The sequence below is a fragment of the Saimiri boliviensis genome, chromosome 7, assembly GCF_048565385.1.
Source record: "Saimiri boliviensis isolate mSaiBol1 chromosome 7, mSaiBol1.pri, whole genome shotgun sequence".
Taxonomy (NCBI): domain Eukaryota; kingdom Metazoa; phylum Chordata; class Mammalia; order Primates; family Cebidae; genus Saimiri; species Saimiri boliviensis.
This window is the reverse complement of record NC_133455.1, coordinates 123,207,192-123,234,760: the sequence shown is the minus strand read 5'-3', so window position 1 is coordinate 123,234,760 and position 27,569 is coordinate 123,207,192. Positions and strand designations below refer to the sequence as shown.

The 27,569-nt window shown below is 48.3% G+C and overlaps 1 protein-coding gene and 1 long non-coding RNA gene across 4 annotated transcripts in view; one reads left to right on the top strand and one right to left on the bottom strand.

Annotated features, from left to right (window-relative positions):
- Window positions 1-20,949, bottom strand: part of PRMT8 (protein arginine methyltransferase 8) — a 95,458-nt gene extending 74,509 nt beyond the window's left edge. Inside the window, exon 1 of one of the 2 annotated variants that reach the window (XM_003942191.3) lies at window positions 20,440-20,949. In XM_003942191.3, the coding sequence (XP_003942240.1) occupies window positions 20,440-20,514 (75 nt within the window). In that variant the 5' untranslated portion in view covers window positions 20,515-20,949. The remainder of the gene's footprint in view (window positions 1-20,439) is intronic. The other variant, XM_010330036.3, reaches the window with a different exon arrangement.
- LOC141585199 (uncharacterized) overlaps window positions 19,358-27,569 on the top strand; it is a 28,577-nt gene continuing 20,365 nt past the window's right edge. Inside the window, exon 1 of one of the 2 annotated variants that reach the window (XR_012518619.1) lies at window positions 19,358-19,454. This is a non-coding gene — a long non-coding RNA (uncharacterized LOC141585199). Of the gene's footprint in view, window positions 19,455-20,927; window positions 20,983-27,569 lie in introns of those variants that run through there. The other variant, XR_012518618.1, reaches the window with a different exon arrangement.

Here is a 27,569-nt window from a genome sequence, read left to right as displayed (position 1 = left end):
CTGGGATTAGGCTAGACAGTTTAACTTCTTCCTCCAGGGAGGCTTGCTTAGCAGGTCTATTCGCAAGCCCGTTCCCTCCCGCTTCTATAGTGTTTCCTTTCTCATGGCTATTTGCATGAACTGTGACTGTCTTTGCAGGAGGAATAGGCTTTCTAGAACTTGTCTGACCAGTTTCCCATGTACCAGTTCTTTCCCCCTGCTATTTATTAGGCCTGGCTTTGTCCAGATTTTCCCAAAGATGTGTACTAGTCCCTAGGCATATTCGGAATTAGTACATATCGTGCCTTTTTGGCCTTTTAGGAGCTTTGGGACCTGGCTAAGACCATATAATTTACAGATTTGGGCTGACCAGTTATTGAGTAATTTACTTTTTTTACATAAGGATTGTTTGTTTTCATTAACGACAGCTTAGCGTGCGTGTGTGTGTGTGTATGTGTGTGTGTGTGTGTGTGTGTTACCATCTATTACTTGGGATGGCGCATTTACAAACAGCCTTATTCCATTATGTACTGGGTTTTTTTAAGGTTTGGTTTAACTTCAGTTTGATATTTTATGATATTTAAACAGTTACAGTTTGATGCGTTTTTATTCTCCTCTCCTCTTTATAAGAAACTGGCTGGAGTTAGGTTAGGCGCCTTCCTAGTGCTTACTGGGGAACGTGGGAGGCAAGGGACTGACCAACTGGGCTCCCAGGGTGCCTCTGGCTGGGTCCTGATAGGTCTGGCTTTGGGCCAAGAGCTGCTGGTTTGAGGAGCTGTCAGCCTGTGGCACCTTCCCTGATGGGCACTTTTGAGCTTCCCTTAGCGATTTTTTAATTGCTTTTCTATTTTATCCATTAAGTTTTTGCAGTTTCTTAGTAATATCAGGCCAGCTTTTGATCACAAAATTAACCTTTAAAAGGCCTTGCCCTACTGGGTTTTTTGGATTTAACCCTGAATATTTTCCTCCTTGATCCCTGAGCCTTTGCAGAAACACAGAGAGAGTCTTCTCTTTTTATTGTTGGATTTTGAATGCTTTTGAGACGTTCTGTTTCAGGAGTGTACTCTTTCATCCTTTTAATTATCAGCTTTCTAGGGTCTTGCATTTGGGCCCGATTTCTGGGGCGATTGTTATCCCATCTGGGATTTGCATTTGGAAGTTTCTGCTCAGCTGGCAGGACTCCTTGCCTCGGAAGATGCTGTTTTTCCCAAATGGTTATGGCTGCCCTCTTAATTATTTCCTTCTCTTCCCAGTAAACAGAATATTCATGCTTGACGTTATCTCACCACAGGTATAAAAATTAGGTTCTAAAAATTGATTTAGCTGCTTTGCTAAATTGAGGGGATTTTTTTTTTTAATTCCTAATCATAGTATTTGTTGGAGGCACACTCACAAATTTAACTTCTCCCTCTTCCGTAGGGACTTCTCTAAGAGCGTACGTGTTAGATGCCTGCTGTGTAGAAGGCATAGGGAAATTCTCAATGTCCTTCTTACATAGTTCTGATTCCTTCCTCGAGTTCGGATAAGGATTTAGGGAGCATTGGGTTTAGCTCCTTCATGACCCCCGATCCCTCTTTCTCCGACTTTCCTATTGCCCCCGACATCCCTTATCCTCTACTTTGTGAGACGTGTGACGGGGTGGGCAAGTGCATTAGGGGATCCCGGGGCTTTTCAGTGGGTAAAGGCTTTTTGCTGTGCTTTTTTCCCCCGGTCTTTAAGGGGGAGCATGGGAGTTAATTCACTGATCCAACAAAGTGCCTAACCTGTCTCCTCTTGTGAGGATGGGATTTTATTATTAACATAGAAAATTAAAGCCTGGCACACTCAATTCTGATCTGAGCCAAACTTAGGCCAAAAGACTGAAGGCTCACAAATAGGCTCTTTGGGCCAGATAAAACAGCAAGACTTTATGATTTTTTGCTTTTCATTGTCCTTGGTTTGAGGATTACCCCTTCAGACCTGCAACATTCTCCCCAACGGACTATTTGGGGGAAAGTCAGGAGAATTCCCTTTAGTGCCCTCTTTCCTCTGTTCCCTGGGCCTAGAATTCTTGTTTCCCATTTTCAGTTGGTCTCTGTGTCTGAGCTGTTCCCTGTGTACTCAGCCCCTGTTACTGGAGGTTTCTTGCACACCTCAAGACCTCTGAAGAGGCTCAACCACCAAGCAGTACTTAGAGTTTAAGTTTCCGACCTTGGCTCACACACGAGGTGGCCTGGTTGCCGCGGTGCCTGCTTCTCTCCCTGTGTCATTTTCATTGTCACCTGAATAACAGTCTTGGGTTTATCTACGACTTCTGTGGGGAGCCAGGACACCCCGTCAGAGCAGATCACATAAATCAAGTGGGGTGCGTCTCTCCTCTTGGCTGGAGTCTCACTCCACGCAGGCACAGAAATCCCCATGTGGGCCAGCAGGTTGTGAGAAACAAACTCACCCGTCCAAACCCAAAGAATGGACTCAGAGACCCGAAGAACAGCAAAAGTGAGACTTTTAATGACAGTCTTGCAAGTTCAGGTGTCTGATGAGAAGGCACACCCAGCACAGTTTCAACAGGCAATTTATCCCCCAGTGCGCAGGCCCCTCTCCCTGATTCTTCAGAGGCTGAGTACTATGGGGGCACAATCTTTCCAGGTGTTGCCTATTGATTGCTGGGTAGGGGATTTAGGTGTTTTGTTGTTGAAGATTGTCTTGCTGCATTTTGTTGCAGCTCACAATGCATTGCAATCCTAGTTCACTTCGGGCTCTTCAGGTGTTTGACTTCTGACTTAAGTAGGTGGGCAGGCTGATAAGAACAGACGAAAGTGAGGTATTTTGCAGACTAGCAAACTTTTATTTTAGATGAAACTTTTTTGGTTCAGGTGAGGGCAACTAAGGAGCCAGGGGGGTGGGGGTAAGGTGGGGAGGGGAGGCTGACAACAGGCATCAGCTACTCAAGCAGGGGCCTAGTATATCCTGTTTATTCTGTAGTTTGCTGACCGAAGCCGATTCAAGGCATTTTGTCTTAGAAACGGACCACTGTATACACTACTTCCTTTAACCTCACTCAGCTCTTTATTCAAATGTCACCTTTTCAGAATGCCCTCTCCAGACTACCCTCTCTGCAAACACCGCCACCTCCATCACATTCCATTTTCTTACTTGCTTTAGTTTTCTTCAGAACTCTCTTCAGCACCTGACGCTATTTCATATATTTGCTTATTGTCTGTTTCCTCCATGAAATGAAAGCTCTGTAAATGCTGGCAGCATCAGGCTCCTCGGTGCTATAATCCCAGTTTATAGAACTGTCTCTTGCACCGAGTGAACATTCAATAAATATTTGTCGAATGCATGAGTGAATGAGCAAGGGAGTGAATGCATGAATGAATCCCTTAACAAATCATCAAGAGGGGACCAGGCAAAGAAAACAGCCAAAGCATAGTGACAGAGCAGCTGGAGTCAATCCTGGGGACCCCATCTGCCGCACACCAGGCAGCCCCATACCAGAGAGCCCCAGGGCCGATGGTGAAGAAAGGTGTTTCCTCCACTGCCCAAGCATGGCCCTGACCCCACTCAGTGCTGCTCCGAGATGCTCCTCCATATGAATGGCTCACCCTGCCTTGCTTTATCTCAGAAGGAGTTTGGGCACTCCAGAGTCCAAGAAAGCTGGGTCATTTATTGGTAGATACTTTATCCATGAGGCCAAAATATAAGCTGGAGGCCAAAAACAGAGCCAGGACAAACAGGTACCCAGACCTAAGAAGCCAACCACCAGGAGAATCTGGGCTTCTTGCTGGCCACAGTCACCAGAAGACAGGAAATAAGAAATGCCAAGGCCAAGGGCGATGCATGGGTGCCGAGGCAGCCTGTTTCCCAGAGCAAGCTAGGGAATGGGGCCCAGCCTGCTAGTTCAACCACACCAGGCTCTGAGTGCAGAGACCACGAATTTCCCTGCAGGAAAGCAATGTGCTTCTACTCTTAGGGCATGTGGGTGGGTTCTGTGCAGTACAGTGGCTGTCAAGACAGTATGTCTACAATCACCTGGGCAACAGATGGTTGGCCCCACCCCGAGAGGTTCTGGTTCAGCGGGTCTGGGAGAGGGAGACAATTTGCATTTCTAACAAGTTCCCAGTTGACACTGATGCTGTTGGCCCGGGGACCACACCAGTGAGCAGGTGGAGGGTGGACCGAACTTGGCAAACCGGGTCTGCTTTCCAAACTCATCCAAAACATGTGAGGAGTTGGAAATCCTAATAAGCGGTCACCACCACAATCAAAAACAACAGCCACCATGTGTCGACCAGACACTCTGGAACAGGAACTGCTTATGGTTGAAACCTTGTTATCCCGGGAAATTTACTGAACCCATCTGTACCTTAGTTTCCCAACTGTAAATGGGAGAGATTAGTATCTCCTTAAAGGATTTTTAAAGGGATTTAGATGAGAGAATTCATGGAGAAAGCTTTGAAAGGTGCTGGGCACATAGCAAGTACTTGATGAATGGCATCCATAATTTCTGTTTGTCAACTCATCTTAGAGGAAGCAAAGTGGCAGTCGCCCGGGATTGGTACGAGAGGAGTTCCAGGATGACCCCTAGGTGTAGGAGGAGAGGAGAGAAGTTACTGGAACCCAGAGGCCGGGAGGGAGTATGGGGGCCGCTACATAAAAGCTTCAGGTCAGGGAAAGAGCAGGCCAACAGTGACCCCCCATAGGGAGGGGCTGAGAAAATCAATGCTCCTCCCTTCCCCCTTTCCATGGGTGCTCCTGTCGTAGGCGCCCACAGACAGAACCCAGCTAGAAGGGTCAGCTTTGCCAGGAGAGCTCTCCAGAGCAGGGTGCAGACAGGCACAGAGTGAACCGGAAGGGCAAATGTGGGATGCTGGCACACTCAGAAAAAAGGCTCTGTGTGTTATTTATTCACATTTCACCTGGAGGCAGGGTGACCCTGACCCGCTTACATTGGAGATCTTCAGTGGAAGAGCGGACGGATTTGGAGAGGCTCTGCAGGCCTGGGTGAGCGAATCCTCTCTAAACCACGTCTTGCAGCCTGAATGCCAGCCACATCCCAACAGCAATCTGGTGCTGGCATCCCTTGCAAGGTGGGCCAGGGAGTCCTGGTGCCAGCCCAGCCAGGTCACTGACACAGAGCCAACCGGGCACCAACCTCAGAGGAACCAGAACTGCTCAGTGTTCTGTAGTGAACAAAAGAGTACTTTAGGGGTAACAGAAAAAGAAAAAGCAAGATGAATTCAGCAGAGACTAGACAGCACAGCAACCTGACGCATGGAACAGTCAGGGCTCACAGCCTGACGCTGGCCCTGTGGCCAACTCTTTGACCCTGACAAAGTCCCCTCCTTGGAGCTTCCCTCTCCGAAGGACAGTCACAATCACTCCTGCCCCTGCCACCTGCCTCTGCCCAGATCTGCCTGATCCTTCAGTATCTGGGGACTCAAGATGTGCTAAGTCACCTTAGGCTCCTTGGAGGAAATCACCAGAGCAGTTCCATTTACTTATTCCCTTCCAAAGGGAGTGCTGCCTGGGTGACACAGAGCACCTGAGGCCCTCCAATCCTTTGATCCCTGGTGTTGCAGTTCTCTCAGGGACAGAAATAGTCTCAAAAAGGACCTGTCACATGATGAGCAAGCTACAGAGCCTGGACAACAGCCCCAGTCACCTGAATCCCACAAACCTCTTTCTCAAGTGGGTTCATTTACAAGCAACTCCACCGAGGGCAAAGGAGATGGAGGATGGTGATCTCTGATGGTAACTCACAAAGACAACCAGCTGCGGAACAACCATTATGCTTTACTCCCCCGAGTGGGCAATCTCTACCCATAGTTCATTTACTTATTCATTCATTCATTCAACCAACATCCACTAAGTCATCCTGTCACCCAGGCATCGTGCTGCGGTGTGGAGAAGAGACAGGCACGGAGCAAGAGCTGAGAAGAGGAGTTAATGAGTGCTGATCTAGGGCAGTGTGGATAGAGAGAAGGAGATGGACATAAACAGTGTTAAGAAACTAGAATTAGCCGCCTTTTGTCATAAATCATCTGAGATTGGGGCAGGGGAGGTGAGAATAAGGGAGGCCTCTGGTCTGATTCCTGACTTCCCGCTGGGGCAAAGGGGAGAATGGCAGTGCCCTTTATGAGACAGGCAGACAAGGAGAGAAGCAGATGAGCAAATTGGGAGGAAAGGCGAGGAACGTTAAGTGCCTGTAAAACACAGAGGAAGAGAAATCCAGCCAGAAGTGCAGATCTGGATGTCCCAAGATGTGGAAACGGATGAGATCATCCAGGGACAGATGTTGCTGGAGACAACATCCCTGGCCGAGAAAGAAAAATCCACATGGAAGCTTGAGAGAGAGCAGTCAGGGAGGTGGGAGAGGCCAGAGAAAGCGGGGCGTAGAAGCCCAAAGAGCAGTGGCTATCAAGTCAAAGGCAACAAGCATCAGTGTCTAGTGCCACTGGCTGATTGGCCAGGTGAGATGAGACCAAGGAGCGTCCACTGCAGTGAGTCACAAGGGGGTCTCCAAGGCCACTAGCAAGAGCCACATCAAAGGAAAGTAACTGCAGGGATGGCCACGGAATCACTTCCCACTGCCCCCCTCACCCCCAATTCCCAAGGCCCCAGTGTGAAGCTCGGTTGCTGGCACCAGCCACGGTACGCAAAGGAAGACAGCATCCTGGCTCAGGCCTGTGTCCTGGGAGATAAGCCAGGCCCCAGCACTTTAGAAATAATGGTCCAGCACTACACAGTTAGGAAGCCAGAAAAGGATGGCTTTAATGGATTTGGAATTCGAATCTTTGCTTTTCTTTTCCTTTAGCCCTTTTCATTTTCAAGGCTAGATCCTTGACACCTGTATAAGGTTATGCATCAGCTGCCCAGTCAGGCAGGCACCAACAGGACAGCTGCCTGAGACTGGATTCTTTCCAACATCCGGGCCCACAGCCCAGAGCTGAGAAGCTGGGCTGCCACTTGGGTTAGTGAGCCCTTCATAGTCTCTCCTGCTTAGAAAAGAAAGAGCTATTGCTCTTAGATGCATAGAAGCCCAAGCTGGGGAAGGGAAGAGAGAAAGGAGAAGACTGAGCCAGCAGGAGGGAAACAGAAATGAAGGCAGAGGTTTCTGGAGCAAGGTTCCTTCTTCCCCAGACAAATAATTGCCGGCAGGCCACCTGCAGTGAGTCACATCCTTTATCCAAGTCACGAACCCAGAAAGTTCAACATTGGCCAAGTCCTTTGTCCAAGTCACAGCCCCTTACATCCTTTGTCAAAGTCTCAGACCCAGAAGAGTTCTGCTCCCCTCCAAGCCATAGCCCAGATTGACAGAACCTTCCTGGGCTCCCCAAGCAGCCACTTTCTATGCCATTTGCTGCCAAGGGGAAAACATCTCTCCATTTTCAACAGCATGAATTCAGTGCCCGTGGACATGCCTGGAAGGGACAGCCATGTGGAGCTGGCATCCACCTCCATCAACAGCATGATAAGGGGAGACAGGCATGGAGCAGCACTGGAGGCCCCCGAGACAGCAAGGCTATAGCAGCAAAGGGTAAGATCTGCACACAGCCCCCTACCTCTTAAAGTCCTCATTGGAGCCCGTTGTCTCCATTTATTTGAGAGGCAAGCCCGCAGACTGAGATAGATGGGGATCATTACATCCACTTCTCAGATGTGTAACTCGCTGCAGCAGAGTCAGGATCACGGGTTCGGGCTCTCAGTTCTCAACTTTTTCAGTGTTACTTGGTATCAGCCAAGGGTCCGAGGAACTGGAGGGAATGTGTAAGGAAAGCTAAGGCAGCTGCTCCTTCAGGCTCAGGATAGGTTCCTGTTGCCTTGACTGGATTATGCGAAGTGCACTCCCAAGGTGAGGGTGGACCTGAAGAGCTCTTAAAACGCTGATCTCAGCCGCTGAGGCAAAGCTGTAGACAGTGGGGTGGGGAACAGGCTTGCAGCACTTTGGTCAAGCCTCCAAGAAAAGCCACCAGAGTTGGCCTTGCGGCAAGGCCCCAGGCCCTGCAGTACTGGTGGTCCAAGCCATTGGTTTGGTTTTCTTTACATATTGGAGTGGGGAACAATTTATTTTTATCTATTTAAAAAATACAGTTTAATTTTTTCATTGACAAATCATAACTGTACCTATTCATAGGGTAGAGAGGAGTATTTCAATACATAGGATGTATAGTGATCAGGTCAGGGTAATTAGTACTTCCAGCATCTCAAACAGTTGTCATTGTGTTGCGTTGGGAACATCTGGTATCTTCCATCTAACTAATTGAAACTATATAGTATATTACTGTTTGCTGTAGTTATCCTACAGCACCATATCTAGAACTCTGGAACTTACAATAAAGAGTACATGGCTGTGCTGGACCCACAGCACACATGAGTAAAAGGGCCTGGGCCGTGCTGGAAGCAGGGGTCGTGTCCACTCTGCAGAGCCGCCCCACCCCAGAGCAGGAGCCCGGGCCCCTGAGTGCCCACAACTCAAAGCCTGGTCTTCAGGGCAGTTCAGATCCCTGGTCCGAGGACTCCCCTCACTGCATCTTCTGCTCAGATCAGCCAGTGATGATGGATCAGGTCAAGGGGGAAAATATTTTGGCTGCTCCAAACCCTGAAACTCTCCTGCCTCAAGCAAGGTTTTTCAGGGGCTCCTTACAGTGTCTTTGCTGCCACCGCCTGAGCATAGGGCATTCCTGATTGTCCTAGGCAAAGCCCTCACTCCCCTAGCCCTTTCTGAGATTTATATCACGCCAGTTACACCAGTCTATACGAAAATCTCCTCTTACTCAGTTTGCATTGATTTAAAACCTCTCTGCAACTCTGACTTTGCCCGACTTTTCTCTTCAGCAGTGAACATCTAACTGGGACAGCATAACTGCAGACCGGCTTTAGGTCAGATGGATGGTGGCTTTGACCTCAGAGGTATACTCTTCTAGCAGGATCCTCTGTGACTGACAGAGCCTCAATCAGTGAATTAAAAAGGGGAGCAACAAATAGATACTCATTTAATTGCTAGCATCTGTAGAACATTCTTTTCATGCAGGAAAAGTGTGTGTGGCAATGACAGTTCATTGAACAAATAGTTTTAAGGCACCAGCAACTGTGGTCGATGCTGGGGTTCAGTGGTGAGCAGCATAAACAGCCTCTACTCTCACAGAGTTGATGGCTGACTTCTAGGCGAGGAAATAGGGAAATAGAGCACAGGGTGATATGTGCCGAGACAGCAGGCACTGGTACTATAGGAAAACACAGGAGAAGACTTGGATCTGAAGGTGGTGGCTGGAAAGTCTTCCTGGAGGAAACGACATCCACACTGAGACCTAAAGGGAGAGGAGGAGCAACATGTTGAGGAGGGAAGTGGGCAGCTGAGTGTGGCTGGAGCAGAGGGAAGGACTTGTAAGAAATGGAAATGGAAGAGGACTCGGTTTTGAGGGCACAGGGGCTCCTGAGCCCGGGTGAGGAGTGGGTCACGATCCTAAGAATAAGGGAAAAGCCACTGCCGGGGTTTAAGGAAGGGAGAAGCAAAATCAGGTTTCTGTTCTAGAATGCGCACTCACACTGCTGTGAGACGATACCACAGCAAGGAACGGGAGGGTGTGCGGAGAACGTCTAGAAGGTCACCGCAGAGATCCAGGCAAGAGGTGAAGAGACACGAACGAGGACGACCGCAGTGGGCCTGGGATGGGGAGGACAGATTCAGGACAAAGAGGAGAAAGATGTAAGATGTAGAACTGCCAGGTCTTGCTGTGGAGAAAGCACAGAGCAGAGTCCAGGCTTGTGATTTCGGTGACTTATCACTAAGCAAAGCGAGAACCACAGGAGCTGGGAAGAGGGCAGCACTCCGGAGGCACCCCCGGTGAACCTGAGGTGTCTGTGAGATGTCCCACTGAAGGTGTCCTGCAGGCAGTCGGATGTGCCAGGCCAATCTCAGGCAGTCGGGTCGGATATGTGGGCTGCAGTCCGGAGTCTGACAACGTAGCCTGGTCATGGCGTGAGGGAGCCGATGCGGTCACCTGGAGACAGCGCGCAGAGACGGCCACCAGAACCCTGCCCTGAACAAGCCCACGGCACCACAAGCCACAGAATCAGCGAAGCACATCAGCTGCAAAGTCAGGGCTGCATCATGTCTCTGACCCTAAACCTCGGATCTGTCATCTCCCTCCACTGTCCCCATACCCGGCCTCACCTGAACGTGTTTCTCATAGCAAACACGCTCTCCCGCGTTAAGATGTCAGACCCCGCGTCTAGCTTAGAAGCTCCAGGCCAGTAATTAAATGTGTACCTCATGTCTCACATATTATGAGCTACAAATCACAAATAATATGTATGTTTTTGTATGAGAGTGTTCTCCTGCGTGACGGACCTACTGACTCAGACGCATGTACACATCCCATGTAGAAATGTCCTGACGCAATGCAGTCTATCTGGAATAGGTCATTTATATCGACTTTTAGCGAACATCAGAAGTGACTACTCCCATTTTGAACAAAACATTTTCTCTTAAAAGTGAAACAGAAACTAGGCAGAAAAAAAAATCTTAAAGTTAGTTATAACAGTAGGAAAAAAAAAAAAAAGAAAACATCTGTCAAGCTTTATGTTGCATCCCATTATCAAATTTAATTCTCATGGCCATCCTATAAAATGGGTTTTTATAATCCCACAGGGATGAAAGCGAGATCCAAACTCAGGTCTGACTGCTAAACTCTCCCTTACACCATACAGCTTTGATTTGGGGAAAAGGGGAAGAATACAAAAATTAGCAGGGTGTGGTGGCACACACCTGTAATCCCAGCCACTCGGGCGGCTGAGGCAGGAGAATCGAATAAACCCAGGAGGCGGAGGTTGCAGTGAGCAGAGATGGTGCCACTGCACTCCAGCCTGGGTGACAGAGCAAGCAACACCTCAAAAATAAAATAAAATAAAACAAAACAAAATAAAATAGGGAGCAGAAAAAGAATTCTAACAAAAGGAAGTTGGCATAGCATGCACTGTATACAGGTTTATTTTCTTTACTCATTCAATAAGAGTAGTCATCAATTTTCTACTATGTACCTGTAGGCAAAAATTGAAGTAATAATGCATGTCAATAGAGAACATGCCTTAATGAGGGCCCCATCTACACTTCTGATGGGCTATAACCATTTGTGGAATTCTTTGACTGAGTCTCCCCAGAGAATTGCTGTCATGACTGCTTGTCAGGGAGAGATGAAGTCGTTGGATTTAATGTGTCTGTGGGAATTGTAGTCTTTCATTTTCTGGGAAACCCAGGCTTGAAAGGCCACCACTTTACTTTACTTTAGCTAACAAGAGATGATCTTTCACAATGCAGTGACAAACGGGGCCTTAATTGAGGAATGTGCCAACAGCCATTCCCTTTCTAGTGGCATTAGCCCAGTTTGGCCTTAGCTGTGCCACACACACACCTTATATTCTCTCTGCGGGATTTAGGGCCAAGAAGACAGGGAATTTAACTCAATAATTAAATCTCCAATCTGCAATCTCTGCCTGGCCATCTCTCTCTCCTATCGCCTGTCCATGCCTCAGTTTCTCTCAGTAGGAACACGGGGGAAAGTCACCAATCAATCAAGTAATCAGCCAGTAGGAATGAGCAAGTCTCGAATAGGGTACTGAGAAGCCTGAGAGCATGTCTGCCCCTCAGGAGCCTCCAGGAGGGACAGCTTCTCTCCCATGCCCTGATTCCCTCACAGCTGTAAGAACTCCATGAGGCTTCATTTTCATTTTATAGGTGCTGACAAACACCTGAGTTCTACTCCCAAAGCTGAGAGTGAAACTGGAGTGTGGTAGGCAGTCTCTGGGTCACATAGGCTCCCTGTTCCTCCTATAACTGGGGCCCTTCACACGGCACAGTGGACCCCTGGGCAGGGAAGCTAAAGAGCCCTGTTTTCGTGCCTCCGCCTGGCTGACCTGAGAATGAATTCCCAGAATCAAAGGCGCCTTCTCTTGACTGTTCTGCTCCGGCCTCTTCCAGCGCCCCCCCACCCCCAATTCCACAATGTCACCCAAAAGGTCCTGTTCTTATCTGTTCTCCTTTCATATACTGTTGGTTAAGCCCAGATTACTAACAAAGCTAATCTTTCTTGAGCATTTGCCATGTGCCAGCTTTATGTGAAATAACTCACTTAGTCCCTATGATAGCCTTATGGGATAAAGCACCGTTACCCATATCATAGAGGATGAATCACACACATAGATAACTGCAGTAAGTAGTACAAGCTAGGAAGCAGCAGGGTTGAGCTTGAACCCGGCTGGCAGCCCCATGCTAGCCCCAGAGCCTGCACACTTAACCCCCATGCAAAGCTGCTGCAGGCTGAGAAGTCAGTGGCCTACACGGTTTAATTATTCATTGTCCTTCCTGTTCTCCAGAATAGCCCTTCAAATAAGCTGCTGATCGGCTCCCAAGCCTACCACTAACATAATTCCTCTGGCAACTACAAAGCAAAACAGGTGGGAGGATGAGGTGATCTAACCCAGGGAGCCTGTTCAGGGCCACAAGCCCCAGTCAGTTACAGGCCCATTTCCACATATGGAAGTATGTCTTCCAAATCTGCAGGTGGGTAGGAGCTGGTGTGGAGCAAAGGTTAAGACAAGTTTAAGGTTGGGAGTGCGGACAAAAGAGAGACAGGAGGCCATGTCAATAGCAGAGAGCATTCCAGCTCTACTTACTGGCTCCATAATGTTGATCCGGATAACTAAATCGCAAATTCCAGGTTCCTGAATTGCAAAACAGAATTAATAAAGTTGCTTAGTAATGTTGTTGAGTAAATTAAATAAGGCAGTGTTTACAAAGTGTCCGACACAGCACCCAACACATAATATATATGTTAAAATGGTAACTCTTGCTATAACGATTGCTACTTCCCAAGGGAAAAGCCATGATAAGGACCGCGGGAAGCCAGTGGGTGCAGTGTCCAACTGACAAGCAGGAAAGAGACGAGGGAGAGAGATCATGCTCACAGACTTTGAACTATTCTGAGGCCATTCATCAGCCATTTGCTCTATAATGGGCACGGTGCTGGGTAACGTCATGGGTTGAATTGTGTCATCTAAAAAGATGTGTTGAAGTCCTAACCCCCAGTACCTGTGACTGTGAGCTCATTTGGAAATGGGGTCTTTGCAGATGTTTCAAGTTAAGATGAAGCCATATTGGATGAGAGTGGCCCCTAATCCAACAAGACTGTCGTCCTTATAAGAAGAAGAGAAGAGGTGTAGACACACATAGGAAAGAATGTCCCGTGAAGATGAAGGCAGAGACCAGATGGTGTGTCTACAGCCAAGGAATGCTGAGTATCACTGGTCACCACCAGAAGCCAGAAGAAAGGCAAGGAACAGATTCTCCGTGAGAACTTCCAGAAGGCACCAACTCTGCTGGCATCTGAATTTCAGACTTCTGGCTTCCAGAACTGTGGAAGAAGACATTTCTGTTGTTTTAAAACCACCCAGTTTTGGTACTTTGTTAGAACAACCCTAGGAGGGTAGCACACGTGATGAAACTACAAAGACAAATGTTAAGAAAGTTTCTGTCCCGGAGCCTTTAGTATTCATTTTATCCCAATAAAGTAGCTGGATGAGAGTCCAGATCTGATATTGATGGCATAGGGTCAAGCTTCCAAAGAGCTGTACTTTGCTAAACAAGAGTCTTTTTCCTGGTACTCCAGCTAGGACCCCAGGCCTAGAGAGAGTTTAGATGCACAGGGAGAGTGGGGTGATGGCTGTCCCTGTCACAATCATGCCAGGGCCCTGTCACCCACACAGCATAGTATTGGAGACTGTGAAAGTGAGGACGATAAGATGATGGTGGGGGCAAGAAAAGAAGTCCTGGAAAAAGGAAAGTAGGGCTGGTGTCTCTTCCTAGATTTCTTCCAAATTCACCAATCCACATTCCTCCTTTAATTTCTCCACCCTTTCTCTTCGTATTTTAGGTTTCTACTCTGGTTCTTCTCAAGTCTTCACAGCCCAGTGGACTGGAAAAAAGCATTTCAGTGACTAGAAAACCAAACTTTGAGCCCCAGCCCTATCACTTACTAGCTATGGGGTCTTGGGCAAATAACAGTAACTCTCTATGCTTCAGTTTATTAATCCATACAATGGGGACGATAGGTAATTCACAGCATCACACATGACGCAATGTATTAAGCAAGCATTTTAAGTTCTACAAGAAGGAGGGAGCCCTCACTATGCACAATTCCTAGACCTTATGCAGAGAAACACTGGTCTCAGACAATACAGATCAGGATATACCCGAAAGTTGGCACAAAGAATAAAAACAATAGACGATATGCTACGTTTAAAGGAGGTATAAAGAGTACAGACCCAGGAGCCCACAGGGTCTCAACTCCAACACAGAAGAGCTCTGTGATACTGGACAAGTAGTTCCTATCTCCTGACCTAAATGGTTTGAGTTTCCACCCAGATTTAACAGTCTGTGACTTTATGAAAATAGGCACCTCAAGCTGTTCACCCATATAAAATTACACTTTAAAAAGAGATCTTTACTTAGGGGTCACTTATTACAAATATGGGAAAGACTGTGATGCTTGAAGGAATTCTTATAACAAGTGAAGTAAGAAAAGACATCTGAAGTGTGAAATATCCAGTGGCTATTTTGACTGGATAATACTGGAGACACAAATCTCAAACACTCCTCTCCTAGCAATTCCTATTAGAAGTCTGATACCAGAATATCAGAAAAAGGGATTGGAGTCAATGGGAACCAAAACTGGTAAAAAAAAAAAAAGGGTGAGACAACCCCAGATGGAAAGATAACCAGTCAGTTTTCATCTCTTTTTAGAATAACATAGACAAAGGTGACTCAAATTGCAATCAAAGAGGTTGAGTTCAGACTTCAAGGAGAACTTCCTTGAGGAGTTTGGGGAAATTCCCTTCTCTGAAACTCCCTTCTGTGAAGCTTTTTAACAAGAGACCAAGGGGCCAACGATGTGTCCTGGGTTAGGTGGTTCTCAGAGACAGGGGCACAGACAGGATGACTTTTCAGAGGTCCCGTCTTGCCTGTGCTCACTCTGTCTTGTGACTAAGCCAGTTCACAACAGCACCACCTGCTTGCTTCTCACACACAGAGGCTGCTTTCAATTACCTTGGCTGTTCACGTATTTTCATGCTGCCCATTTTTCCCCGGCTGGCAGAGTAGACTCCAAGGTGTAAGGACTTGTTTTTACAGATTTTTGCATGTTCCACACTGGTATGTGATAATCACTTCAAGTTGCAGTTAGCAAAGAGGAGGAAATGAAACCCACTCCTGAATTGGAGACAGGCGTGTTGTGTTTCACCTTCTTTGACAGCCAAAAGCCAATTTAGGGCTCTCTGAAAAGCCAAATTTTCCAGGGGAAAAAAAAAGTGGGTATCTCCTTAATTCTCCTGAGCTCACTTAAGGACTGAAATCAGTGTTTGCAGAGGGAGGAAAAGGTGACATGGACTATGGTTTTATGGATCATTTCAGCTACAGAAATGAGAAAGTGGGAGAATACAGTCAGTTTGCACTTTTTTTGGCAAGACTCCTAAAAGCTAGCAGGATAATATCAAAAATGCTTATTGAGAGCTCAACATGTATAAGGCAATGTTCTAATCCCTTTGCATGAATTAACCCATTTCAGCATCACAACACTCTTAAAAGGTCCAGAGATGTCAAGCAACTTGTTCAGTGCAACAACACATCTACTAGATTCAGAGCTGGATTGAAAACCAGAAGTCTGGCTCCAGAGCCTGCATGGTTAGTTACTGTACACACTCTGCAGAATCAGACATAGATGCAGACCATCCTCAGAGAAGTGGGCCTCAGAGAAGAGGTTCCTCCTCTTCCTCAATTCCCTGACCCCCTATAATAATGGGACCACATTCTTCAGCTGAAAGTAACTTCCTGAAGAGAAAGATCTATTAGCCAAAACCACCAAGATACACCATGCCAGAAGTCAGCTCAGTTATCCCCAGAACTCACTGCAACCCCTAATCGCACTGTCACATTGTAGGATTTTTTCCAGCCTGTAGTTATTCCCTCTCTCTGGGCCAGCGAGTCAACAGAACATTCAAAAAGACAATCTCCAAAGTGACTCTTTGCTAAAACTGTTTTCTGACTCCTGGGGGCCCTCCTTTGAGGTGAGAAAACTAATCAGGGAGTTATCACCATAAATAATGGATCACACATCAGACTTTCACCAAGAATCAGTAAAGCAAGCAGCAGCTCAGAAGGGTCCATTATCTCCTCCATGGTTCATAACTGGGCATTGTAATTAATCCATTTACCTGCGATTCAAATCAGCACTCCATAATAAGAGTCCATAATTACTGAATAATGAATAGGTACATGAATAATCAAAATGTACCCATGATTTGACTGGCTTCAGCACCTTGATTCCCAGAGTACTTAACCATTTTGAGTTTTAAAGGCCCACAGCACGTAAGTACAGCAGATGGGTGGGGTGGGAGATAGGAAACCCAATTTCCAGAAAGCCATGAGTGACTAAAGCCCAGAAGACTCAAGAGCTTGTTCACAGTCACATAAATCAATTAATTCAGTCAACATTTATTAACATTTATTACTTATTGTGTGTCAGGCCCAGTGCTAAAAACAGGGTATTCCCCCCTCCCAAAAAAAAGTGCACTATCTAATAGACACATAAATAGACACACAAAAAGCCAATTATCTTGCAATAGGAAAAGTGAGAGACAGGAGTTAGGAACACATAATAAAGAGTGATCACCCTCCCTAGGGAGAGAGGATAAATGGCAGATCTGGGAAGGCTGCCCAGAGGAGGTAACATTTGAGTTAAGTCTTGCAGGTTGAAAAAGATTGTTTTCCAGAGAGAAGAAGGGGGAAAGAGTGGCGCAGGCAGAGGGAAGAGTAAACACAAAAGCATTCAGGTACACAGTGGGAGGTACTTTTCCGAGAATTGCATGAGACAGGTATCAATGGGCTTTGCACACCATGCTAAGGAAACTGACCTTTATCCAGTGTCCTGTAGACAATAGGACAACATCCCAAGTTTTTAAAGAGATGCCTGATCATGAGCAGATTTGTGCTTCCAAAAGCTGATCCAGTATAGTAGTGATTATGAAGCTGGATCAGAGGCAAGTGCCTTAGTGAGGGCAAACGTGAGATGACCTGTCTTGGGCACTGACAACGGGCCGAAAAGGAAAGTGGGACTGGAGGCTTTGCAAATATTCCAGAAGGCCAGAAGAGGAGGTTTCTGATGATACCTAGGGAACAGGGGAGAAGGAGAACAGGCTGGCAGGAGACTGGTGTTTCCCTTAGCTGAGGAAGAGAGGCATGGCTGAGCGATCAGGAGAAAGTGTCCACGGAGCTAGCACTACTGCCTGGAACTGGGTGCATGTTCTCTTGTTAACAGAGAAGGGAACTGAGGTCAGAGTGGTTGAAGAGTGCACCCAGGGCCACCCATTGCCAACGGTGCCCACTGAGCCTGCACTGTTGATGCTTTTATGCCCTAGCTGGGTATTTCACTTTGTGGAGGGAGGCTTTGGTCACAATGTAGGTAGTTTTATTCTTCATTTGCTCCCTTTCTGCCCAATGGTTGAAGTATCTCTCAGTATCTTTACCTTGTGAAAGAATACCTCCTCCCATCTTTGCCTACCCCCATCACTGCATCTCTCCCTTCCAAAGTATTTCTCTCCGCCCACTCCTCATCTACTCCCATTCACACATGGCATCTTGTTAGAAATAGCAAGGGTAGGGCAAACAGCAATGAATCAGAAGTGGGGGCAGTCTGTGTTTCAGGGCTGACTTAACCCACCAGATGACTTTCGGTAATTGCTTGGCCTCAGCCTCAGTGTCCTGAACTGTAAAATGGGGACAAGAAATGAGTACTAATCTTGGCTTATCTCACAGGACTGGTGTGAGGATGGAACGAGATAAACAACACAAAGCAGGAAAAGATGGCTACAGGATTCCCCATCAGAATTGTCCATGAGACTGAGTCCCTTGAGAGCAGGGACCAGGTGGTCCTCATGTTTGGAACTGAGGTCCCTAGCTTTCCTGGTACAGAGCCGGTGCTCCCTAAAGACGTGTTGAATTCAGAACTAGGACCACTAGCAGGCTCCCCACCACCCACTGACACACATGGAGGCGTGCTCCTGCCGCTCTCATCCACCACAAATGCAGGCAAGCCCACAACACCCTACTTTTGGAAGTGCTGCTCTAGTCCTGGCTTATTCCAAAAACAGCCAGTTCCTGGAGGGAAACCAAATGATTGTCACGCTGCCTGGATGCCTCCGCTAGGCACGTTTGACCAAGTCTGGGTTCTACCCCTTCTCCAAGGAAGTTGCTAAGAACCAAACCGCCACCCTGGCTCACACCCCTCCAACGAGCCCCCAGCTGGGTGGTCTGCCCCTCGCCGCACTGCCTTGGTGCCCAGTACGCGCCGCCGTGACTTTTTGTTTGTTTGTTTTGTTGTTGTTTGCAGGAGCCCGGCCGCCCCTACTGCTGTTTTCATTGATGCCTTAAGCAGAGCTGGCATGTGCAACTGCTGAGAAGGGGGAGCGCGGAGCCGCGGGGGAAGGAAGTAAAAATAGCCTGGCGCGCGGCGCTCTGCCTGCTCCGGACGCCTTTAACCCTCGCCGAGGTTGAGAGAGCGCAGCGGCCGCCGCTGCACACTGTGGAACCTGGCAGGAGTCTGCACCCAGACCCCGCGCAGCAGCAAAGGAGCCTGCAAGGGAAAGGAACCCGCAAAAACTTTTTTTAGAAAAATAAGGCCGGGGGTGGGGCGAGGTGGAAATGCAGGGAGGAAGCGCCTCTCGCTTCCAGGGCTCCAGCCACCTGGCAGAGACCGCTACGTGCCCGCTCGCTCCACACTTTACAGAAGCGCGGCCTTGAAGCGCTGGGTTATTTTTAGAAACCCCTTCCGCCGGTGGGCGATCAGAGGGCGGATTGGGTGAGGGGACTGGTAAGGCTGGCTTTCTGCTGGGAGGCTAGCCGCCTCGCACTACACATCATTCCGAATGTCTGCTCTCAGGTGGGGGCTGGGGAAGAGGCAGTGGTGAGGGGACGGCAGGCAGGCAGGCTTTGCCCTAACTCAAGGAGACAGCATTCGCTTCTGAATGCCCCACTGCTTTCAAGTCCTGGAGCGTGTTTGTTTCGAAATCGGCAATTGCCAGATGCACGCTGCTTCTAGTCTCTCAGAGAACGGGGATGTATAAAGCTCTGCTGCCTACGCGGTGGGGTAGGGGGTTTAGCCGGAGAGTTAAGACTTCGAGGGAAGAAGACCAGGAAGGGTCTGTCTACCTTTTTGCATTCCGGCAAGACAGAGGGACAATCCCCGCGCCACACCCCCATCCCCGCCCCCCCGCTGCATATGGGTAACCATATGTGAGATGTGCGGCAGCCCCACCAGACACCCAGCTATTAATAGAGCCCGGGAGTTTGCTCTCTGTGTCTTTTTCCTGCCACTGAGTAAGGGATGATCTTCACACACATGCCCCACTCCGCCCCCACCTCGGCGCACCGTTTCTCCAGGAAGGTAAGGGGGCTGCCCACGCTGATCCCTTTCGTGACTACAGGTGCCCAGGGCCTATGGAAAAGTCCAGTTACTGTAATGACAGAGGGGTCAGGGCAAAGCGAGGGAACACAGCCTCCAGTCTTAGGACGCAAAGCCCAGCAGGGCTCTCTGCGGCTCAGGGCCAGCTGGAGAGAAGAGAAAAAAGGCAGCTGCCAAAGGCGGGGGCCAAAAACACAGTTTGCGGAGCTAGAGCGACCTCCTCAAAAGCCCTTGCGGGACGAGCGGCTGCAGACCCATTTCTCACTGCAGCCGGCGGCGCGCTGCCCCCACCGTCCGCGCAGGCTCGGCTGCGGCAGGGGCGGACGCTGTCCCTGGTGCTGAAGGTGGCCGCGGCCAGCGTGCCCTGCCGGATTTAGCTAACCCCCCCGAGGCGGCTCCGACAACTGAGGATTGCAGACTTCTCTCTGGCCCGGGTCTGGGCCGGAGGGTCTGTAGGAGGTGCCCAAGTCTTCCTGCCGGCTCGGCCCCCCGCGGCCAGGAGCCCTCCGCGCTGCTGCGGGGACCGACTCGAGCTTGAAGGGTAAAGCTGAGGCAGCGGCAGACCTGGCCCCAGGATTACCCACCCCAGTTCTGCACAAAGCCGGGACCCGGGAGCCCTCACGGAGCCCAGAGGAGAGGGCAGGGGAGCGAGGCTGCCCAGGGTTTGGGACTTGGGCGCAGGAGAAGGGAGCAGCGGGTGGCAGGAGAGGGTGATGGGGTGAGAGCGGCTGCTTTGCATTTTCAAGAGGGAGGGGACCTGAGACATGAACTCCCCCCCCACCAACACACACACACACACACACACACACACACACACACACACACACGAGGAGGCCGGCAGAAGCAAGCGGGATGAAGCTGGGGAAAGTTTGGCACTCGGTGCTGAGCTGCGGCGGCGGCGGCGGCGGCGCGGTGGTCCGGGTGGGCGGCGGGGTCTCCGAGAGCCCCTGCTCGCTCGCCTGCTTACCTCGGTGTTCTCGGCCGCGTTCTCCGCCATTTTCCTCCTCAGGAGCAGGCAGCGGGAGGAGTGTTTCATGCCCATAAGAGCCAGCAAGGATTTGGTGATACAGAGATAGTAGAGAAAGAGAGAGAGCTGGTGTAGCTTTAAAAGAGAGAGCAAGAGGATGGGAGAAAAAAAATCCAACCCAGCCCCTCTGCTGGAGCGTCAGCCGGCACAGTCAGCCACTGTGGAGTCTGTTCTGCTGTCTCCACTTTGTTTTATTTTCCTCCCTTCTCATCTGCTCCGGATTCCTTCACACAGTTTCAAGTTCTCCTCGTGCCCCCGACCCCCTCCCCGCCCCTCTCCACCCGCGCTGCGGGCTAAGCGCGAGGGAAGCAGCCCCGAAGGCTCCGCGGCGGCGGCGGCGGCGGCGGCGGCGGCCGCGGCTCCTCTCCAGGCTGCTCGCAAAGTCCGGCCGGCCGGAGGCAGCCGCCAACTCCTCTCAACTTCTGCCGATCCGCTGGGCGAAGCAACACGCTTCCTGCGCGTCTCTCCTAGGGGCTGAGCCGGGTGAGTGGGGGCGGGGTAGGAGGTTCGGTGGAGCAGGCGGCGGCTGGGCGCAGACCGAGGGCCCCCAGCGCCCCCGGGCCCGCCCCCTCCCCTTGTCTCCGAGGGTCTTGGCCGCCTCCACTCCCTGGCGCTGCGCACAACTTGCGCGGAGGCCAGGCCCGCGCTGGGGGCCCGGAGAAAGCAGGCGCCGGGCGAGGATCTTGCAGGTTCTCAGACCCGGTGCGCGTGCTCCTACCTAGGGCGAGCTCCGGGCGAGACCCGGCCACAGTTACCTCGCACCCCCCTCGCCCTGTCCCACCCCAGCTCTCCTGCTCCTCTGCCAGTTCCTGGATCCTTCCTTGGCGAATTACGGTTTGGGGAACGAAGAGGTGGGTGTCTGGATGGGGGAGGGTCCTTAACTCCTTCAACTCTAGGGCTAAGTGTGGTGTCATTTTCTATCCTTTTCTCCCACTCTCTGTAGCCAAGGCCCTTGGGACTCCAAGCCCGTCTCAGGCTGAGAGGGAGGGGCAAAGGTGGCGGCCAGAGTGGCCTGGGAAAGAGGGTGGGAGAAAGTCAAATGCCAGACTGCAGTCGTGCCCCCCACCCCCACTCCAGTCTTCCCTGGCAGCCCCCTGCCCACGCATTTCTCTTCTCCCTCCTCACCCTTCCCCCACCATTGCCAGATTTTGAAGTCCCTTTTATGGGAGAGAGGGAGGATGTCACGTACCCATCAGGATTCTCTTGATCCTTTTTTAAGGGAGTTTGGGCGGCAGCAGGGGGTGTGAATTTTTATACAATGCATTCCTGTCTTCACTTTGAGAGCTTCTTTTTCTCTGTCTTACTGGCCATCTGTCGGGCAGTGGGAGATAGAACAAAGGCGGGGGAGACCCCACTCTGCCTTTCCCTTTGCAGCAGGACACTCAGGCTGACTCCTTAAAACAGCCGCACTTTCAAGCTTTCAGCCTACAAGTCAAGGACGGAGACCTAAAAGGTGCTTCGTGAGCACCTGGCTCTCTTCACTTCATCTCTGTACTTATTTGGGGAGGTCGCTCCCAATTGCCCTCTTTGCTTTTATCATCACCTTTGATAGCTGGGAAGTGTGAGCCTGACTGTCCTCAACTAACCCCAGAGTCCATTGAAGAATCGTTCTCAGTAGGAAACATGCCTCCATCATCTGGTCCTCTGGGAAAGAGATGATACATTGCACTAAGTAGAGGTGAGAAGTGAGGGATAGAGAGAGGAGAGGAGAGGATGAAGAATGAGAAGGATAAAAATCTAGCAAGAGGCTTGAGTCATGGAACCGTGTGTGCGCCCATGAGAGTAAACTTTAATAAAATCAAATGACCTTAACCTCCTTAACCTTTTCCCTTCTCAGACCACAGCCCTGGGTTAGAGTTGGGGGTGAGTGAGCAGAGTCCTTGACAACACCCAGTCGTTCTTCCCTTTCACATCCTGCCAACGTGCAGAAAGTGGTAGAGAAATAAATGACCTGGATCTGGAGAATGACTTTTACCCTCCTGAATTATTTTTTCTCTAAGCATCTTCTCAGAGACAAAAAGATTCCGAGAGACATCTAATCCCCTACCAAAAGTGTCTCAGTGTTTGTGCAATCAAAGGAAATCAGAAAAGAGGATCCTCACTGCTCTGTGGGTCCAATACTCTCATTTTACAAAGACCCCCAAGATCCGAGAGAGAAGGACATTTGCCGGTGGTCCATCAGCAAGCAGAGGACTCAGCTCCCCAACCTCCTGACTTTCAGCCTGACACTCTGCCCCCACCCCACACTGCTTCTGCTTGTGCATCCATTCTGTGACTAACCAAGGAGGAGGGGAGCTGAAACAAGCTCCCACCGAAATAGGCTGCTGCCTGTGCGTGATTATGTTGCTATGAGAACCTCAGTGGGTGTGTTTCCTCCTTTCGCTGTTGAAATCTTTTGCTTTGCTTGGCTTTTCCCCAAGCACAGACACGTCTCCCTTTGGAATGGGGAGTGGAGAGGCTGAGATGGAGAGCTGTATTTTCATGGCAAGAGTTTTCTATCCCAACCCATCCAACCCAGAGCCAGCCTAGGGTTGTGAGTGAGGCACCTATGCCACTAGGGTGGTTCCATACAGGCTGGAGTACAGGAATAAACTGTGTTGAAAGTGGATACTTCAGCCCCCTGTTGAGCTGTCTTAGAACAAAGAGGTACTGGTCCTGCTATATAACCACCTAAGTAGAATTTCACAAGCAAGCTAATTATTACTTTAAGAGACTAAGTTTGGGATGATTTGCTGTACACCGAGAGATTACCCAAACACTCACTTCTTATGATTGTGGAAGGTGCCTAGCACATAGCAGATACTTTGCAGAACTATTTTCTCAGCATCCCCACCATTTGTGTGAATTCAGTCTTTCTCCATCTCTTTTGCAAAAATACATTAGCATAGTCTTTTACCAGGTTAATTAGCTTAGTCATTCCACAAAGAATTTACTAGGCATCTCTTAAATGCCTAGCTCATTAATAGGCACTAGGCTTAACAAGAGGCAACAAAATATATTGAATGCACCATTGATGAGCTCCTTAGTCACATTTGATGCTTTAAAATATACAGATCCTCTGTAGAGCTCTTAAGATTTTTCATGGGAGGTTAGCTGGGCATGGTGGCGCGTGCCTGTAATCCCAGCTACTCAGGAGGCTGAGGCAGGAGAATTGCCTGAACCCAGGAGGTGGAGGTTGTGGTGAGCCGAGATGGCGCCATTGCACTCCAGCCTGGGTAACAAGAGCGAAACTCCGTCTCAAAAAAAAAAAAAAAAAAAAAAAAAAAAAAAAAAAAAAAGATTTTTCATGGGAGGAAAGAAAACACATGGGTTGATAAGGGGTTCAGAAAGTTCACTGGAGTATGAATTAAATGGGTAGTTTGAAACAATAGGCCGTACCAGGTAAAGAGGTTCTGAAGACGCATTTTATTTATGTAATTTTTCTTATACTGTATCTTCAACACAACAAAAGTAAAGTGCTTAGAACAATGCCTATCTCATGGTCTCAACTCTGAGCCCATGCTGGAACCCCAGAAGGTAAGTACGCAAATATTAACATCAACGTTTGCTAGGCCCTGTCCTAGGCACATGAATTTAAATTTTACAGAACACTTACTATAAGCCAGAGCCTGTTCTTGACTTACATGTGTTTTCATGTAGTTTGTTCAACAGCTCTTTAAGGTAGAGGCTATTATCCCCATATAACAGATGAGAAAACAAAAGCACAAGGAATTGCCCAAGTGATAGAGTCAAGATTCAAATCTAGGATACCTGATTCCATAGCATAAACCTCAAGAAGTTGACCAGGTTCAGGGAGCAAGACAGTGGTTCTCAACCTTGGCTATACAGTGGAATTATCTAGAGATCTTTAAAAATACCAATGCTTTGGTTCTACCCCCAGAGAGTATGATTTAGTGAAGTCTGGGCATCAGGATGTTTTAAGCATCTAATTCTCAGGGACAGTGATGACTGAGGACAACTGGACAAGACTATCTGGAGACAAAAAGACCTGCAGAGGATGAAGATCCCTAAGTTACAGAAGAGCCAAAACAAGAACCCCACACTGTCAAGTGGTCCATCTCTAACACAGAGGTTCTTGAGAGCCCTGGATTGGAGGGAAGCTGTGTTGATGGTTGGAATGAGACTCTTCGCCAGGGTTACAATTAGAAAGGTTATCCAGCTTTGTGAGATCCCACAGAATAAGTGAGTTTCCCATTACTGGAAAGGCTCAGTTAGATTAGTTGTTGGCATAGATGATGTAGAGGCCCCACAAACACCAGAAGGTTGAGCAAGCCCTCTGAGGTTCTACCTGCCTCTGCTGGAGCTCTGTAATTCTGTCTTCTGTCAATTCTGAGCCAGTGCTGGAACCCCAGAAGGTGAAGACTGTAACATATTTCATCTCCAGGGGCCAACAAACACCTTATTTTAGTGACACCCAAAATCCCAGGTGCCTAGAATCAGGAAGCAGCACCTCTAACCTGCAGACCATGCTGCCTGGGAAATCTCAGGCTCTGGCTTGTTTTAATGGTGGTTGTTGCAGAAAGAGGAGATGTGTTATGTGGTTTTCTCCTCCTTCATCTCCTCCCAGGGGACCTCACACATGGCCAGGGTTCACATATGGCCACGGCACACTGCAGTGAATCCATGGCTCCTCAAGAATCAGGCCACAACTGTGATCCATCACCACCTCATGGCAGCTAACCCAGCAGTGTTCTTAGTGTCTTCTGGGACAGATGGGAGCCAAGCCAAGGCTGCAGCAGCCAGCTACCTGGCTGAGCCTCCAGGCAGCCCCACACCTAGGCAGTTCTCCTATACAAAAACCTCTGTGATCCTGTTCTCCTCTAACCCAAGGCCCAATATTTTTAAACTCTATTCCAAAGAACACTTGCTGAGTGCCCCCAGTACCTACAAAGCAATTTGAGGTGGTTGGGATTTTGTGTGTGTTTATGTGTCATTAAAGCCAGAATATTATTTCTTCCTTGCTCTGATAATGTCTGATTAAATCAATTCACTGTGGTTTTGTGCTGGATAATATACTATTTGCTTTATTTTAACAATATCTGGGAGGCATTTTCTTAGTATAATAATTCTGCATTTATAGCTTAATCCTTGCTGTTTTATTATAAAAAGTTGAATACTCTTGTTACCTATCTTTCTCTAAGGATGAGGAAGGCCCAAAAGATTATGTTGTGCTGCCACAACAGAATTAGCTTTTTCTTTTTCTTTCTTTCTTTTTTTCTTTTTTATTTATTTATTTATTTATTTATTTTTTTGAGATGGAGTTTCACTCTTGTTGCCCAGGCTGGAGTGCAATGGCGCGATCTTGGCTCACCACAACCTCCACCTCCTGGGTTCAGGCAATTCTCCTGCCTCAGCCTCCTGAGTGGCTGGGATTACAGGCACGCACCACCATGCCCAGCTAATTTTTTGTATTTTTAGTAGAGACAGGGTTTCACTATGTTGACCAGGATGGTCTCTATCTCTTGACCTTCATGATCCACCCACCTCGGACTCCCAAAGTGCTGGGATTACAGGCATGAGCCACCGCGCCCGGCCAAAATTAGCTTTTTCTACTTGGTGGAGGTTGTACACTCCGCTCCTTTCCTCCTTTTTAGATCTTTCATTAAGACTCAGCTTTTTATGGAAAGTCTCTCTCGAATCCCTGAAAGCCAACAGGAAGCCATTCAGTCTATCCAGTGCAATAACGTATACATATTTTTTTCTATTAGCCTTATATGACTACAGGCCAAGCATGTGCTAAGTATTCCGGACTAAACCATGAAGAGACATACCTCTGCACTGGTGACACTTATCTTCCAGGAAGAGTTGGTTAAATGACTAACTCTAATATACTACGTGTTATAATAGATTTAAGTACTATCAGGGGTCTTATGCTTTGGTTCTCATAGGTTAAATATAGCTGTAATCAGTGGCTTATAGACCCTTCCAGAAGTATCTATTGGAATGGACAGGGAGACACTGGAGGCTATAGGGTCTCAACCAGAAGCATGGCAGATTCCAAGTATGGCTGCAGACACATTCTTTATCAAGATACCAAAGTTCTAGAGTGCCTTGGAAACTTTTACAGATGAGAAGTTTTACAGTCTTGACTCTCCAGATGTACTATTTACAAATATCACTTGGGGCAGAACACACTGTGATCCGCCTTAGCATAGGGCTGATCTCTGGTGTTTCAGGGCAACCCCACCTGGAAATACACAATGAGTGGAGGTGGTAAAACAAAGCTCTGATTGAGTCCACCTGTTTCCTTTCTGCACCATGTCACCCTTCTGGTCCCTTTCTTCTCAGGGGATTTTATTTTAATTTAAACTTTGTTAGATTTTTCTTTAATTTAAAACCTCACCCCTCTAAGGTAATATTAACATTTTGCTGTGTATTGTTCCCTATTTTTTGCTCATGCAAATGTATCTAAGACCTCAGTTATATATATAAAAGTGTGTGCTGTTGGTGATTTCTAAATGAAATCATGTTATATACATTACGCAAAAGCTTTCTTCATTAAACAGTGTATAATGGACCTCTTTCCAGGTCACTACAGGCAGATCCAAGTTATTTTTAAAAGCTGTATAACATTTCACTGTATGGATAAACCATACTCTTCAAACAATTCACCTATTGATGAACTTTCAAGTTCTTCCTAGTTTCCTGTCATTCCAAGCAATATTATAATAAATAACTTTTAAGTATACCCTTATGAACAGAAGCTTTTATTTCCACATGAAAGTTTCCCCCAAAGTGATGTTACTTTAACACCCATTGCCAGTCCTCACCAAACTGTAATTTCTGAGACTGTAGCTGGAACAACTGGAAGGTGCAAATCTAATTTTCCTTCCCTTTCCTACCCAACATCAAGTGCAAAAACACCTGCTGCATTCAAAGCCCTGGATCAAGCACTTGAGGAGGAAGATCCATGAAATAAAAGACACAATCCTGTTTTAAAGGTGTTTCTATACCAAGAGCCTTCCAATGCCTGGGGAAAGGCTCATGAGAGATGCTGAGACACGGGGCATTCTTTCCTAGAGGTCTTTGCAGAGAACAGATCACTTCCAATTGCTGGGCAACAGAGCATG